At 37.0% G+C, this 18,071-nt stretch overlaps 1 protein-coding gene across 3 annotated transcripts in view; it reads left to right on the top strand.

The window, feature by feature from the left end:
- Window positions 1-1,614: 1,614 nt before the first annotated feature.
- Window positions 1,615-18,071, top strand: part of LOC137015254 (cytosolic carboxypeptidase 4) — a 202,989-nt gene continuing 186,532 nt past the window's right edge. Inside the window, exon 1 of one of the 3 annotated variants that reach the window (XM_067380092.1) lies at window positions 1,615-1,878. In XM_067380092.1, coding sequence (XP_067236193.1) covers window positions 1,761-1,878 — 118 coding nt within the window. In that variant the 5' untranslated portion in view covers window positions 1,615-1,760. Of the gene's footprint in view, window positions 1,879-17,642; window positions 17,815-18,071 lie in introns of those variants that run through there. The other 2 variants (XM_067380094.1, XM_067380096.1) reach the window with 2 other exon arrangements.

The following is an 18,071-nucleotide window of genomic DNA, read 5'->3' as shown; positions in this document are numbered from 1 at the left end:
CAGGACCACAAAGTCATGAAGCAAAGTAACTAACTCTCTCTTGGCTATTTGAAAAATTCATGTTTTTACTTGCTCATACGCAGGTCCCGAAACATCAGGTCATTCGGTACAACCGCTATAAAACATGGAAAATGTTATATTTTAAAAATATAAAAGTGTCATTCGGTAAAACTGAAATTTTGGTTAAACCGAATTACTTTTTTGGTGACAAATTTTGTCCATCTTGTAAAAAATTACAAAAGCAGTGTTAATTGATAAAAACCACATAATCTCAGTGTTGACACTTAATAAAACTTCAAAATGAATTATATCTCCATATCTGTTTTTTTTTTTTTACGCTTTTAAAAACCTTATTCGTCAATGATCCATATATGTATTATCACTTGGTTGCTCTCTTATTTTTTCTTTTTATTCAACAGTTAGTGTTAATGGTCTGTTTGTAAACTCTTTAATGGCTAATCCATCTCTTGGTATTGTGGGTTCATCACTTGGGCCTGTAAATTTTAAAGTCTGTTCCTGTGCTGCTGAAGCATGCGTAATACGATCAAGTTCACTTCGATTCGAGTCTGAATGCATTTTCTGGGCCAGTGCATTGAAACCACTGCCTTGTCTCTTGCTTAGACGGTTGAATTTCATTGGTGGCCATAATTAACTGTTCCATCTGCAAAATCACCAAGGGAGTATCCTCCGTTAGTTTTCTAAACCTAATCCGAGACCAAAGGCTGTTTGTAAAGAAATGTGCTGATCTTTACTGGTAATTCATGCAAGACTGGCAGAGTTTTGACAGCATATGCTGCGGTCATTAGGAGTCAGATCATGAAATCATAGTACTATAATAAAGCCACAGACTTACTGCAGTGCTTACAGCAGCTTTTGCTGGGGTAAAAAAAGGTTTAGGACTTAAAAGGCACGCAATGTGAGGCATATCTAATTTTACATGTTAAAGTGCCATAGTAAACCAGACAGGGACAGCCAGGTGCCAAAAAAGAAGATTATATGGATTAAATAATATTTGTATATTTTAGAAATTATCTATCTATCTATCTATCTATCTATCTATCTATCTATCTATCTATCTATCTATCTATCTATCTATCTATCTATCTATCTATCTATCTATCTATCTATCTATCTATCTATCTATCTATCTATCTATCTATCTATCTATCTATCTATCTATCTATCTATCTATCTATCTATCTATCTATCGTGTGTCTGTCTGTGAACAGAGAAACATTCAAAAGCATTTAGACCTTGTAATAAATCTCAATTTTTGTAATGTGACTTTTGAAAGATGGCTCATCATCGTGCGCATTACATTTCATGTGGGTTCCACTTGATGGATGACTCTGATGAGAAGATGGTAATGTCCCTCATCATTTTAAACTTTATGTACCAAAGATATGCAGCTGGCCACTAAGAGGGTCACAGGAGAGCCCTTGGGTTATCCCGCCATGACAAATGCCCCCTAAAATAGCAAAACTGTAATCCTACTGAGAACACCATAAACTTTCCAGCAGTGCTTAGTTTTATGTAAATTGCACTGTCCATTTGCACTTGTTGCCAAACAGTAAAATCTGACCCATATGACGTACTACTGGGGCTCTAAATTTCAAATGAAATGCTCTTGCTGTGGAGCAGTTTGTAAAGAGGTTTCAATGCAACAGAGGTTGACTGCACTTGGTCTTTACAGCTGATTTGATTGAAGGCCATTTAATTTCTTTCTTGCCAGTTCCTCTTCTCCTCGCAAAAAGCACAAGATGAACATGGAAGACACGCGTGAAGTCATGTCTGGACCCGATGCCCCTGCACAGGCCACCCAACCATGGACGTTTTCCAAGTCATCTTTGATTAGAAAGCTAAGACAACACTTAAGTTGTAAGTATATTCATTTTTTATTCATTTATGCAATGTATTTATTATTTTTTATAAATGTATTTATGGTCCTTAAGCAAAATGCATTTAAGTAAAATGTATTGTTAAAAATATGCAATAATATAGAAAAACATGCATTCGTTTAGCAAACCTGGCACTATTTTTTACACTAAAAGTGTATAGTTGCCCCCCCCCCCCAAAAAAGTTGTTCCAAACCTGCATGAATTTCTTTCTTCTGCTGAACATATTTTGAAGAATATGGGCAACCAAACAGTTGGTGAACCCAATTAGGGGGAAAAAATACTATGCAAGTCAATATCAGCTAATTTCTTTTGTATTCAGTAGAATATGAAGTTTGGAACAACGCAAGTAAATGATGACAGATTTTTTTTTTTTTTTTTAATGTAAACTATCCCTTTAATAATCCCAAGCAATAATAAAAAAATAAAACCATCTCGAGATTAAAGTTGTTAAATTTCGAGAAAAAGGTTGAGATAAAATGTTGAGAATAAAGTCATTAAATTACGAGAAAAAAGTCGTTAAATTATGAGAACAAATTTGTTAAATTATTTGAAAAATTTTGTTAAATTTCGAGAAAAAAGTCATTGAATTTCGAGAAAAAAGTTGAGATAATGTTAAGAATAGTCATTAAATTACGAATTGTTAAATTACCAATTTGTTCTCATAATTTAACAACTTTTTTCTTGTAATTTAATGACTTTATTCTCAACATTTTATTGACTTTTTTCTTGAAATTTAACGAGTTTGTTCTCCTAATTTAACAAGTTTATTCTCGACATTTTATTTCAACTTTTTTCTCGAAATTGAATGAGTTTTTTCTCGAAATTTAACAACTTTAATCTTGAGATGGTTTTATTTTTTTATTATTGCTTGGCCCTAATCCTCTTCTGTAGGTTGATTATTTTGCATTAAAAGTATTTTTTTTTCGACTTTTTTTTTTTCTTCGACTTTTTTCTCGTAATTTAATGACTTTATTCTCAACATTTTATCTCAACCTTTTTCTCGAAATTTAACGAGTTTTTTCTTGTAATTTAACGAGTTTATTCTCAACATTTTATTTAGACTTTTTTCTCGAAATTTAACAACTTTAATATCGAGATGTTTTTTTTTTTTATTATTATTATTGCTTGGCCCTAATCCTCTTCCATAGGTTGATTATTTTGCATTAAAAGTTATTTTTTTTTTTTTTTTGCCTTACTATATTTTATAGCCTTACTATATTCTTACTATGTGTTTATTTTTACAGTTTAGGCTTTAGTGTGATCACAAAATCATTCAAACAAGAATCTTTTGACTATTTATTTATTAGACTGGAATCAAATCAAATCAAATATTTACAGATGGCTAAAAAATCCAGTAGTCTGGTATGCAGTGCACAAATACGAGTCTAACTATGTGAAGGAAGCTTCACAGTGTCTGTTGCTGTCATCTGTGTGACAGTTAATTTAGGCGAGAGGTGCTAATGGCGTTGCGTCCCTCAGCTGATGATGATGAAGCAAACCGAGCGTCAGATGAGCCCGTTGTGGTTTTGCAGCCCTATATATAGACAACTAAGCTATCTGTGAAACTGAATAATGTTCAGAGGACACACTGTAATATGGCACTGGATTGATTTTTTAATAAATTTAGGAAAGTGCTCAGTGGTTCTGGGTAGCTATAAGGTGTTTTGTCATGTGGGAACATAAATATAAGGTCAAAAGTATGTGGACATCCAAACAATGTCCCCATATGTGCTTGTTGATTTCAAAACCATGGGCTTGTGGAGATGGTCTTCTTTCAGCTTCCATTTTTCTGGGAAGGTTTTTCACTCGATGATGGAACATGACTCCAGGGATTCATTCCCATTTAGGCACATGAGCATTAGTGACGTCAGGGACGGATGTTGGGCAAATGCGGTCTGGATCACAGCTGCTGTTCCATTTAATCTCAAAAAGGTGTTTAGTGGGGTTCAGGTCTGGGCTACAGGTCAGTCAAGTTCCTCCAAGCCAGACACAGTAAATCATGTTTATGGATTACAGTGTGTGCTTTCTCAATAGCCTATACCTAAATTGGGGTACACAAAAGCATTTATTAATGTAAAAAGCTTACAAAAAAATAATAATAAATGGGGTGAATTCAGGGTGATTGGGACTCTTGTCATTAAGATGACTTGAAAAAAAATGTCCCAATCAACCTGAATTCACCATATTTTATTTGTTTACCTGTATGCCATGTAGTCATTAACCAACATCAGAAAGCCATGAACATACAAAAGTATTGTTAAACTATTGAAATATAAGCTTACAGTTTTTTACTATCACATTTCTCAATACTTGTCACTTTTTCAAAACTCTTCATATAGTGATCACCACAACAGCAGTTTATGTGGCTAAACTGTGGACCATTTATCATTGCTGTGGCACAAAATGCATTCAGTGATGACATCTTTCAATTTACATTAATTCTTTTCTCACTTAGACACAAGTGTCACCAAAATTTTACAACAAAAATGAATAAGACAGAAATTTGCAACATTTCTACAGTAATACCTTATTGAAATATATTTGGAATAAAAAAAAAAATACTACTACAAATACTATCACATCAATTACACAAGTGTTAGTCTTTCAGTTTCATCATCATCCATTCAAAAGGGAAAAAAGTAGGAATAATTTTGTACTGTAACATAAACATGGGCTATGTAACATACTGTAGTGAATTCATTGTTGTAAAAATTTTAAAAGAAAAATGCTACCTGATGTTAATGTCACGTAATGCACAAAGACAAGATGGTAAGATCCAAGCGCAGCTTTAATGGGGTAATCCAAAACGTAATCCAGACACAGGCAAGGGTCAAACTCCACAGAAACAGTCCACAAAAACAGAAAACCAGAGACACAAAGTGCATGTAACACAATACAACAAACCACAAACAAAGGCAGAAACAACTGAGTATAAATAGACAGAACATTAATGGCAAACTCAAGACCGCTAGTGCAATGAAGGATAATGAGTCCGGGAAGTGGGTTATGGGAAATTTCCGAAAGGTGACAAAAGTCTGTGTTGGAGTGCCCTCTAGTAGTTAACTGGGGCACTCCAACTGGTGGTCATAACAGTTAATGCTTTTTAGGTCTGTGTTTTATGATAGACACAGTGAGTTTGTTGGGTGTTTTGTTTTGCTTGTGTTTTGGAATGAGCTGATTTGAGACTTGTATGAAGTGTTTTTTTTAGTGCAGTTTGAATTTGACATGAACTGCCGTGCCAAGTTGAAAGTTGAGTGAAGAGTTTTGAAAAATTGACCTAAGTTTTGGGTCAAAGGGGTTTACTGACAAAACAGTTTGGGAATCTCTGCATTGTAAAACTCAGTAAGTTCAGAATACTCAAAACATTTGAGGAAACTTTTAAAGTAAGTAGAATAACATTTAATTTCAAAATGTATTTATACAGTCTGACACAAAGCATGTTGGGAATTAGAAATCTGCTGAAACTCAACTCAATCATATTAAGTTCAGACTACAATGAAATTTTAATACAATTAAATGTTTAGTTCAGTTATTAGTTATATGTCCACGGTCCTTTTTGTCATTTTACAGCCCATAGTCACACAGCATCCAATATAGAAGGTCTGGAAGACTAGATTTGTAATGTAAAACCAGTGGTTTTGTTGTGGTTGTGAAGTTTCTAACTGTTTGCTTTTGAGATGTTTGTGGTAGTATTAATTTCTAAGAATCTGCAAAAACACTTGTTTGATTGTAATTCTGTGCAGCTTTTCAATATTTCCTCTGCTCTGATCATGCTGGTTTGCGGCTAGAGAGTAATTACCGATGGTCAGCCATTAAAGCAGAAGGTTTTGCAAAAGTGGACCATGCCTGAGAGCTTTTCACATCACATAAGATGTGAAACTGAAATGCAGAAATTCGTTTTGCTCTCATAACATCTGTTCCCTTTTATCTTTCATCATCCAGTAAGGGTAAGATGAGAGTTAATGAGGATATAATCAGATGAGGATAGTTTTCTGCCTTTAAATCTCATCTATGCTTGCAGCAGTAGACCTTGGCTTGCTTTTATTTCATTATTTATAGAGAAAGATTTAGGAAGTGTGAGGTTTGTCATACTTTTTTTTTTTAGTCAGTTTCTGCAAAGACACATACTTTAAAATTTGATAAAAAAAAAAAAAAAAAAAAAAAAAAATATATATATATATATATATATATTATTTAATATCCATTGAAAAAAATGGCCAAATAGTGGGACGTATTGCTAAACTGGGCTATTGACTCCTGGCTTGTGAAGCAACTTTATGCAATTTATGAGCTTTATTTTATTTTCTTACAAAATATAAATGACGTAAAGCTCTCTTACAGTGTTTTATGTGAGGCAGCATGTGCATCTGTTCTTGTCATTTCCCCAGAGATACAGTTCAAATGAAGCACCTTAATTAATGTAAATGAAACTCTGTTTGAACTCGGTGGCTGTAAATCCGAGACCCGGTCTTCCCATTCCCTACGAGTCCCTCATAACTCAATGTGTCCCGTCTGCATATATCTCCTTTGATTACTGCTGATGTTAATTGCCCTGCTTATACTGGCCACTGAGTTCATAAAGTCTCAAATGAGCTGGGCTGAAATACTACAGACTGCTAAATCCAGCAGTGTATTATGTATAATACATGTAAATAGTGTTTACATATTAATGCCATTTCCTGTTAGTCTACTCAAGAGTGTGCTATTAGCTGTCATGACCATGTCAAGAGCTGTCATGACATCCTTCTGCTGTGGTTTATGAGGATGTGAGGTACAGCGTGACCACAAGAGGGAGATAACAAGCCATGCATTGTAGGAAAAAAACAAATATGTTATAAATCAATGTGGCTCTCAGCTGGTTTTGCTTCAGGACTCAGACTGTATGCTGCATATCAAGTGACCAAAATAATTTATAGTGCAAAAAGCAAACATTGAAATATATTAATATTATGATGAAATGCACAGGCCGAACAATGTTCAAAATTAAATATGTAAATAACTATAAAAAAATAATGAATAAATAAATATATATATATATATATGTATATATATATGTATATATATATATATATATATATATGTATATATATATATATATATGTATATGTGAGTAATGTATGTAAATAATATCTATATATAAATACACACCAATTTATGTATATATTTAAGAGAAATATGTTATTTATGTAAAAAAATGTATTTATATATAATATAAATTATATAAAAATATAAATAAATACATATACTTGTAAATATTTCTCAAATATATACATGGATGTGTTTGTATTTATATATACATAATAATTACACACAGTACACCCACATATATTAGGCAAACTCAAACTTTTATTTTGTATGCGATTAATCGTGATTAATCATTTGACAGCCCTAATAAATATATATATATATATATATATATAAGTTGCTGTTTGGATTTAAAGGTGGGGTAAGTGATATTTCAAAAATGCTGTTTAGAAGTTAGTCGGACTGACACACCAGAAAACAACAACAAATGTATAGCCAATCAGAATTAGTATGATGGTCGAGGAGAGAGAATGAGCAAGAGGAAGATTTGAAGAAACACTGCAGAAAGAGAGATGAGACACATTACAAAAGTTAAAAGCTCAAAAGAATATCACTGGAATGAACAGGAAAAGATCTTTAGGGCCTGCTTTAAAGGATTAGTTCACTTTCAAATAAAATTTTCCTGATAATTTACTCACCCACATGTCATCCAAGATGTTCATGTCTTTCTTTCTTCAGTCGAAAAGAAATGAAGGTTTTTGATGAAAACATTCCAAGATTTTTCTCCTTATAATGGATTGCAATGGCCTCCATATGGTTGAAGGTCAAAATTACAGTTTCAGTGCAGCTTCAAAGGGCTTTAAACGATACCAGACGAGGAATAAAGGTCTTATCTAGTGAAACGATTGGTCATTTTCGAAAAAAAAAAAATACAACTGTATATGCTTTATAAACACAAATGATCGCCTTGCAAGTGCTTCCACCATTCCACTTTCCGTATTCTTCAGAAAGCTTACACTGTAGGTCCTACGCCTTCCCTATTCTGCTTACGGAAAAAAACGGAACTTGCGCCGCGTTCGTTCCGTAAGTTGAATAGGGAAGGCTTAGGACCTACAGTGTAAGCTTTCTGAAGAATACGGAAAGCGGAATGGTGGAAGCACTTGAAAGGCGATCATAAGCTTTTTTCTTGAAAAATCTTGAAATTGGACTAAGCGGGAAGGCCTGAAAAAAGATGGTTTTAAGAGGTGCACTGATGACCACTAGATAATGCGGTGTTTAGAGTCATTGTTAGTGCACTCGGCGAGTGGGGTTCGAGACTGACTCGGTGCAGGGTGGTTAGGATTGGAGGGTGAGTTTTGGAGGTGGAGCAATGAAGAGACGGGTGTGTTTGTTTGGGTTTATTTCAAATATCGACAACGTCCAACAGCGTTTTTTGAAATATCGCTAACTCCACTTTTAAATAGGCAAATTATTAAGAGTCTGACTGGATCATTGTTGCTGAGGTTGCCTGGAAATAAATATTGTGATGTTATTTCCATCAAAAGGTGCATCAACTTTTGGTCAAGATCTTGTATTGACAAGAGGTGAGCACTCTGTAAAGTCTACTCCAGCACATCCAAAGACTTTCAATGAATTTAGAGGGATAGTTCACCCAGAAATGAAAATTTGATGTTTATCTTCAAACCCCCAGGGCATCCAAGATGTAGGTGACTTTGTTTCTTCAGTAGAACACGAATGATGATTTTTAACTCCAACCGTTGCCGTCTGTCAGTTGTATAATGCATGGCAATGGCAACACAATCTATAAGAGTCAAAAAAAAAAAAACCTTCCACAGACAAATCCAAATTAAACCCTGCAGCTCATGACGACACATTGATGTCCTAAGACACGAAACGATCGGTTTGTGCGAGAAACCAAACAGTATTTATGTCATTTTTTACCTCTAATACACCACTATGTCCAACTACCTTGAGCATCCGGTGTGTGAGGTCTAAAAACGCGCTCTGATGCCGGAAGTGATCACTCGCGCGTATATCTCAATGAGTTCTCGCAAAAAAACGATCGTTTTGTGTCTTAGGACATCAATGTGTCGTCACGAGCCGCAGGGTTTAATTTGTATTTGTCTGTGCATGTTTTTTTGACTCTTAGGCTACGTTCATACTGCAGGGCTTAATGCTCAATTCCGATTTTTTTGAAAAAATTCGATTTTTTTGCAAGGCCGTTCACATTTTCAATTAAATGCGACCTTTTGTGATCTCCTGTGTGAATGTGAAATGACCCAGAAGTGACCCACATGCGCAGAAGAGTACGCAACGGTCAACAACGTCACTCGTTGTTTGCGGAAGTAGATGGCCACTTCGTTTGTTCCAGTCTTTAACCTCCTTGTATTTGGCTCGGAGGCTTTTTATTTTTCGCTGGCATTGGAGCCAGGATCGTCTGTAACCACGCTCGGCCATTTCGCTGGAAATGTTTTCGTAAACCGCCCGGTTCCGATAAGAGCCCTCGAGTTTGGCCTGAATAGAGCTGTCACCCCAAATATTAATTAAATCTGTGACCTCGCTTCCCTTCCATTGACTGGTCTCAGCAGCATTGTCCGCCATGGTTGTTGTTTATCTTCTCGTTCCCGCCTACTTCAACGCACAATTATGACATTTGTAGCGTATCAATGACGTACGGGTCGGATACATGTGGCCTGGCCGTTCAGACGGAGGTCGCATTTCAAAAGATCGGATACGTATCGGATTCAGGACCACATACCCAAGTGGCCTGGGTCACATTTGAAAAGATCGGATCTGTGTCGTTCAGACTGTCATGAAAAGATCAGATACAGGTCGCATAGGGGCAAAAAAAATGGGAATTGGGTCGTTTCAGCCTGCAGTGTGAACGTAGCCTTATAGATTGTTTTGCCATTGACATGCATTATATGACTGACAGAGGGCAACGGTTGGAGTTAAAAATCATCATTTGTGTTCTACTGAAGAAGTCATCTACATCTTGGATGCCCTGGGGGTAAGCAGATAAACATCAAATTTTCGTTTTTGTGTGAACTATCCCTTTAAGATTTGGACCTTGAGGTGCCAATTCATGTGTGAAAATGATTCTTCATGCTCCCGCCCAATCAGAATTTGAGCCTATTTTCTATTACATAATGTCTCATTCACATGCAGATGAGCACAAAAGCATGTATGGATTTATGGGAAGTATGGATGTATGGTAAGCACATGCACAAGTCAAAAATTTGTAAATATATGAGTGTTACTGCTTATAAAGGGTGAAAATACATTTGATAGGAGTTGATTTGAATATTTAATTATCTCATTAATATTTTGTGTAGAATGTGCCTTCCCCCCTTCCCCCAGTACCAAACAGATATTTACACACTCTGTTCCTGCAGCTGCAGTAAATGACTGATGAAATTTCAGAAAGACCCTTTGCTTCCCCTCCCCTTCTTTCTCTCTCTCTCTGTACATGGTTACTTTTTTATTGTGAGGTTGCTAGTGCAGGATTTGAGTAGGTGGGAGAGCGGGCGGACGGGGTAAAGATATTGGAGTGGGGTGAGAGAACTGGCAGCAGATCCTGAGGTCAGATTTCACTGCCCTCTCTCTGCATGTTTTATGGAAAGTGCTATTTCAGCCATCCCCAGCATGCGAGTGCCAGAGCTTGGTAGATTGCTCATGTTACAGCCGACACTTTGAGTGACAGTCAGGCTTTCTGGCTCACAAAAGAGCTCAGTGGAAAATCCTGAGCCTGGACGTGGCGGGACACTTCCACAGTGCAGGTCCTGTTGCGTTGGGAACAAAATACAAGATGCACATCCCATTCAGGTTGCAGGACAGGTGGGAAAAGAGTGTTGTGTTCATTGTGGCCCCGATGAAAGGGGGAGATACGGAATTGGCAGTGAACGCTGTACCCCCTGATCACGTCTCTCTCCAAAAATACCATTAATGGCAAGAAAAGATGCTTAACGTGGTATTTTTAAGTTAGTGGACCACGAGGGAATGAGTCATCCTCTTTAATTTGATGTTGAGATTTGCAGATGGCGATTAGACTCATGATCAACAGTGTATTAAGCATTACTGGCTGCTGTCAAGTAAATATTTTGACAGATTTTTCTGATAGTTTCAATAGAGAAATTTGGTGGGCCCTATCCATAGCTGTCTCCTTTATTTATATAAAAAATTATAACAGGCTGACCCATGTATGGATGCCTTTTTCTGCCTTATAGTTTAAAATAAAGTCACAATAATCAAACTATTTTGAGATATTAAGCCACAATAAAAAATTGTAAAAAAATATTTGCAATTGTGGGATGATAGCTGCAATTATATTATTATAAAAGTCACGGTTATCTTGTAAATTATAATCAAATAATTGAGACTACAAAATAATTATAACCTATTAATGATCATAAATAGTTTTGACTGAATAATTTTACAACTTTACATGACAATTGAGTTATAAATGTCACAATAATCTTGTAAAGTCACATTTATATTTATTTAGTCTGAGATGAAAAATGGCTTTTAAACCCATAGCTTCACACAGAATCATAAGCAAAAGACCTTAATTTCCTTTGAGATAAAAAATGAGAGCTATCTTTTGATTTGTTTTGATTACTGCCATATTTCTCGCTCACTTTACCATGGTTATCAGATGAAAATAAACAATCATCCACTCTTAAAACCTGAGTGAAATTTAATCTAATAACTAGTGGGAGCCAGCAATTTGAGATGTCTGTCTACGTGCATTTCATACCAAGGTTATCTTTTGCTAAGCGCACTAGATGACAAGTATGTCTGCTTAAGGGTCTCAGTATCCACATTTGCGTAATTCCCCAGTAAGAAGGTCTAAGCATGGAATGAAAATTGGCCTCAGATGTGAAATGAATACACTGTTGTCATCATTTGATCAAGCCCACTTCTTTCAAAAGCATTAGAATTAAATTCATGAACTATGAACATTAAAACAGCTTGTTTAATGAACTGTAAGGGTATTCTTTGCATGGCTTTATACAGTTATAACATTTTTCCTGTAGCGTTAATATTTATCAGATGCGTCAATCAGTTTGCAACCTGATGTTATGTTCAATTTAAGTCTTGTGAGACTTGAAACAAATAAGTTAATGGCTGATTGTTAAAAATATAGTGTGTAAAGGGTTAGTTCACCCAAAAATGAAAATTCTGTCATTAATTACTCATCCTCATGTTGTTCCACACCCGTAAGACCTTCATTCATCTTCAGAAGACAAATTATGATATTTTTGATAAAATCCGATGGCTCAGTGGGGCCTGCATTGCCAGCAAGATAACTAACACTTTCAGATGCACAGAAAGCTACTAAAAACCTATTTAAAACAGTTCATGTGACTACAGTGGTTCAACCTTAATGTTATGAAATGACGAGAATACATTTTGTGTGCCGAAAAAACAAAAAATAATGACTTTATTCAACAATATCTATTGATGGGTGATTTCAAAACACTGTTTCATGAAGCTTCGAAGCTTTACGAATCTTTTGCTTCGAATCAGTGGTCCGGAGTGTGTATCAAATTGCCAAAGTCACGTGATTTCATTAAACAAGGCTTCGTCACGTCATAAAGGTTTTGACATTTCAACGGTTCACCACTGGGGGGTGTGACTTTGGCAGTTTGATACACGCTCCGAACCACTGATTCGAAAGATATTGTTGAATAAAGTCGTTATTTTGTTTTTTGGTGCACAAAAAGTATTCTTTTCACTTCATAACATTAAGGTTGAACCACTGTAGTCACATGAACTGTTTTAAATATGTCTTTAGCAGCTTTCTGGATATCTGAAAGTGTTAATTATCTTGCTGGCAATAGAGGCCTCACTGATCCATTGGATTTTATCAAAAATATCTTAATTTGTGTTCCGAATATAAACAAAGGTCTTACAGGTGTGGAACGACGTGAGGGTGAGTAATTGATGATTGGTAATCAATTGGTAATTTTCAACCCTTTAAACCTAACCCTTTAAAGGTGCAGTAGGAGATCTGAGAAATGCTAACGTTAGCCTGCTAGCATTGAAAGCATATGTGACAAGTGGTGGCAAAATGAGTCACAACGAGCAAGTTTTCAAAAATGTTGTTATTTTCACAATCTCTTTCAACTTTTTTTTTTCAATATTTTAAAGTACTATAATTCTGTTTATATGTGTATATCGTGACCGCGAGCTGTCTGAGGCGTCTAGCTCTTCAGATCTGCCAGTCAGTGCGAGTAAAGCTGGGTGCACACTGTGCGATATATAACAGTCCTTTACGATTGTTGCTTGTCAGACTGTAGGAACATGATCCTCGTGTCACACTGTGGGATCTCAGCTGTCATTTATGTCAGACTGTACGACAGTCAAGATGCGTTAAAAACGGACGCGCGCATGAAAACTTTTCCGGAGTTTTACTTCATCAACCCACACACATTCAGTGACAGTGAGCTGCATTACACACGGGACTGAAATGGTGGCTAACAAAGACATCTCTTAATTTTGATCACGGCTTGTCTTGAAAAATGAAGACAATTTGACATTCGTCGTAGGAGAATTCACACTGCAGGACTGTGTGCCAAATCTTCTGACACTGCCAGAATTTCGTCGGAGGTAAAATTTGATCACAACGGTCATTAATCGGCTGTCTGTGAACATGTCAAACTAGTGATCAAAGACTACAGATTTTAGCCTAGGATTATAGGAATCTTTTAGGATTCTCAAAATTAGTCTCAGACGACCAAATCGTGGTCAAAATCACACAGTGTGCACCCAGCTTAGGTTTTGTTTACATCAGCATGAGTTTGAAAATCACATTTCATTGGTTCAGACTCATGCCATTGAAAATTCGCTACGAATATTCACAAAGTTGCAACGCTGCAGTTTAAAACGATACCAAACTTGGGGAAGGAAGTTGCTGAGGGGAAGCGCGTGGTGAAACAAGCCGAGAAAAATGACATTTTTCATGGACAAAGGAAAGGTAATCTTCTCAGAAAACATACAAATAAACATACTTTTAGTCGTTTAATTACTATTTGAAGCATTTGAATCGCTAGATGAGGGCTTAATGAACTCATTTTTGTGAAAACCTCAAGTTTAAAATAATGACTACTATCAGGATATGAGGAGACTTTCAACCAGTACATCAAAAATGTTTCTGTAGAGAATCACCTATTGCACCTTTTAATGCTGCACATTGAGCTTTGCTAATGGTGTTTTATTAAAATGAATTTGTTACCACATTTTTGCTTATAAAATGTTCAGCTTGGGTCCAGGCCAGGGTGGACTGCAATAATTTATTTTGGCTTCATAGTTTAGAGTGTGTCCTTGGTGAGACTTTCAAGGATTGCATCTAGCCCACACAGTTCATCAATAATTTCCTGATGCCCGCTGTGTACTTGATTTTCTCATTCATTTATTGATTTTGAGAAGCAAATGCTTGTACGTGCTTTCTTTTCCTCACTGAAGCACAGAGATTCTAACAATGTTTGTGCTACTGTTTCTCTATATCATGCAACAATTGTAAACCAAAATAACTGACACTGCGAAGCTTGTTTGTGGAGTGTTGTACAAAAGGGACGAAGGAGCCATGAGGCAAGATGTTTATTCTTGCTTTTAACTTGGGAATGGTTTACATCAAGACTTCAAGATGGATTGTTAACTGACAGCTTTGAGTGGCGAACACTCTTCCCAGGATCCTCAGCTCTGCTCTTATTTATTTATGGGCCTCTGAGTAGCTTGGCATAGAACTCTGTCATAGGTGCCCTGCATCACTCAGGTTGATAACTTATTTAGCATGTTTGTGCTCAATATGCTGGAAGAACAAGTGAAGTGCTGTTCCCTGCGTAAGGAGGGTGATGCCACAGGGAAGGTGAGTGAGAAAGAGGAGTGCTCTCTATTGTTTTAGAGATGAAGTTAAACCTCTCTGTGAGGGACTTGATGGGGTCTGCTGAAAGGTATGCCCAGAAAACATGATTATGCTCTGCCTGCTTTGGCTGTGATTAAACTGCCCATGGCTCGCAGCTGGCTACTGGACCTGTGGTTTCATAAGCTCCTTGAACCTCCCATTTGTTCTCGAGCCAGCTTCTGTACCTTGAGCTCTATATATATTTTGCCCCCCTCTCAAAGATAAACAATAGCTACAAAAACCACCTCAGGTCCCACGCTTGTACTGTTGAATTCGGATGCCTGTCAAGACCATCTTCTGCTCCCTTTGGTAGGTCTTGGAGTGGTAGAAACACAATCTTAGATTATGCATGGTCTTATTTGCACTGTTACAAGAGCTTCAACAATCTATCTATCTATCTATCTATCTATCTATCTATCTATCTATCTATCTATCTATCTATCTATCTATCTATCTATCTATCTATCTATCTATCTATCTATCTATCTATCTATCTATCTATCTATCTATCTATCTATCTAACTATCATCAATCATTTGTCCGACTATCTATCTATCTATTTAAAATTCCATTTAAATTGCATTTCTGCATCTTGTTTGCTGCCTCAATTAAAATTCAAGAATTTAATTGCAATTCAAAAGGGATTCTCAATTAAAATTCTAAATGGTGAACAACCTTGCTAGCAAGGCTCATGCAGTTAGCTGCTTCTAGTTAAGAAGCCTACTGGGGACACCAAAGCTTTGCTCGTACACCTTGCCAACCATTCTGGTTTTTCATGTGATGCTGTGTCTTGCAGCTTAGGTTAATAAAAGGGAATGTTAAATCCAAAATGAAAGTTATCATACTCACCCTCATGTCATCCCAGTCTTTCTTCTGTGAAACACAAAAGAACATATTTTGAAAGTCAATGGGATCTAAACAACATTGGATCCCAATGACTTTTATTGTATGGGCATTAAAGGCTTAGTTCACCCTAAAATGAATTACTCACTTTCATGTCGTTCCAAACCTGTAAGACCTTCATTCATCTTCGGAACACATATTAAGATATTTTTAATGAAATCCGAGAGCTCTTCAACCCTTCCATAGACAGCAATTTAATTACCACTTTCAAGGCCCAGAAAGGTAGTAAAGACATTGTTAAAATAGTCCATGTGACTACAGTGGTTCAACCTTAATGTAATGAAGCGATGAGAATACTTTTTGTGCGCAAAAACAAAACAAAAATAACGACTTTATTCAACAATTTCTTCTCTTCCCTGTCATTCTCCTATGCAGTAGATGTTGTTAACACAGTGCAGCGCTTCCAGGTTCTACATCAGAACGCTGACTCAGTATTGGCCGATGCTGTTCATGTGAGGAGCACAACGCTTGCGTTTGATGCTGATGCAGAAGCTGGCCAATAATGAGTTGGCGTTCTGATGTAGAACCTGGAAACGCTGCACTGTCTATGCAAAGTAAACAGGGAAGGGAAGAAATTGTTGAACAAATTAGTTATTTTTGTTTTGTTTTTGCGCACAAAAAGTATTCTCATCGCTTCATAACATTAAGGTTGAAACACTGTAGTCACATGGACTATTTTAACAATGTCTTTACTACCTTTCTGGGCCTTGAAAGTGGTGATTAAATTGCTGTCTATGGAGGGGGCAGAGAGCTCTCTGATTTCATCAAAAATATCTTGATTTGTGTTCTGAAGATGAACAAAGGTCTTACGGGTTTGGAACGACATGAGGGTGAGTAATTGAAGACTGTTTGAGGCCCAGTTTTGGGGGAACTAACCCTTTAATGCCATGCAAGTATACAGTTTTCAGGGTAGCTACAGTAAGCTAAAGATGGATCCCACAAATCATGAAATTTAACTGAAATCCACACTTCACTTGAGCAAAATGTAAGGACTGCAAGTAAGTGGTTTGAAAAACAAGACCTAGAGACCAGAAGATATTTGGCCCTCTGACAAGCGCTGCAGCAAGAAGTCACTCTCCCGATGTAAAGTGTTAATTAAAAGGTTGGGAGACGGCCAAGCAGTCGTAAATATGTAGTCGCAGGCAGCCGTCTTTACAAGATATGCTTCTCCGAGCTTCCCATGCATGCCTAGCCATGGTGTTCAACAGTTTTGTCCACTTTCTGTCTTGGCAGGCTATAATGTTCTTGCACCACATGAAGTTCCTGTGATTGTTGCAACTAAACATCACTGTCTGAACTTGGTAACCAAATTGACGCTAATGGGGGGTTTAGATGGTGATTTACAGCTGTTTTGTTCTGATGCAGTTTACCAGAGCTTGAAGTAAAAGAATAACCTTAAACGTGGACAACATGGATATGTACACGTGCTGTAATGATACTTCTTAGCTTTTGTGTCATGTTGATCAAAGGGAACCCATTGCATGCTTGCATAAATAGGGTTTATTTTCACTCATGCATTCTTGGCATAACATGCTATTCATATTGTGTGGTGTGGACAGACACATCAAGAGGCCGAGACTCTTCCATTGGCAGCTTCTGAGTCTACCCGCCCATGCAACCACACAGACACACACATTTATAAACCCTGCCATAAGCTGTCTAAAGAAGCTGCATAAAACCACACCAACCCCCCACAGAAAGCCACAACACCACCCTAGACAACTTGCGCACCCTGGACTGATTTACATCCCATTGGCCCCTACAGTACATTTGCCCCTGTTACTTTTTGTCAGGCCAGAATCCAGCTGGGGAGTTTACCCAAAGGGAGGGGGGCTTTTAAAAAACGGCCAGGTGCGACCCTTAAATTCAGGACACAGTGAGTAGGCTAGAGTCAGTGGGAGGAGGTAGAAGCAGACAGGAATCTATACCAGACATACTTGCACTTTGTGTTATTCTTTGTCCTGTATACATTTGTACTTGGTTCTGACTCTATTGACCATCCCAAGATGTACAACTACAGTAAGCTGGGTCACTTCACCTGGACAGCGACATTGAGAGAATGTGGAAGCCTCACTAATGGGGGTAAGCAACAAGATGAATCTCTGCAATGCTCTGAATGCACATCAAGTCCTGCACTTGGCAAGAGCATGCTGTGTGTGTAAAGAGAGCTCACAACAGAGCTTGCACATGCAAATGTCTTGTTTTACTTGTACACAGTGGTCTTTTGCTGCCTTTCAGAGCTTTTGACCAAGTTGCATGAGCTTGATGCACCTTTGGTTTTGATAGTCTTGGTAGAGCGAGCAATAAAAAGATGATTTGTGTGGATCACAGTGTACATT

Source organism: Chanodichthys erythropterus, chromosome 24 (genome assembly GCF_024489055.1).
Source record: "Chanodichthys erythropterus isolate Z2021 chromosome 24, ASM2448905v1, whole genome shotgun sequence".
Classification (NCBI taxonomy): domain Eukaryota; kingdom Metazoa; phylum Chordata; class Actinopteri; order Cypriniformes; family Xenocyprididae; genus Chanodichthys; species Chanodichthys erythropterus.
Note: the sequence above shows the minus strand (reverse complement) of the source record. Positions and strands in the feature narration are given on the sequence as shown.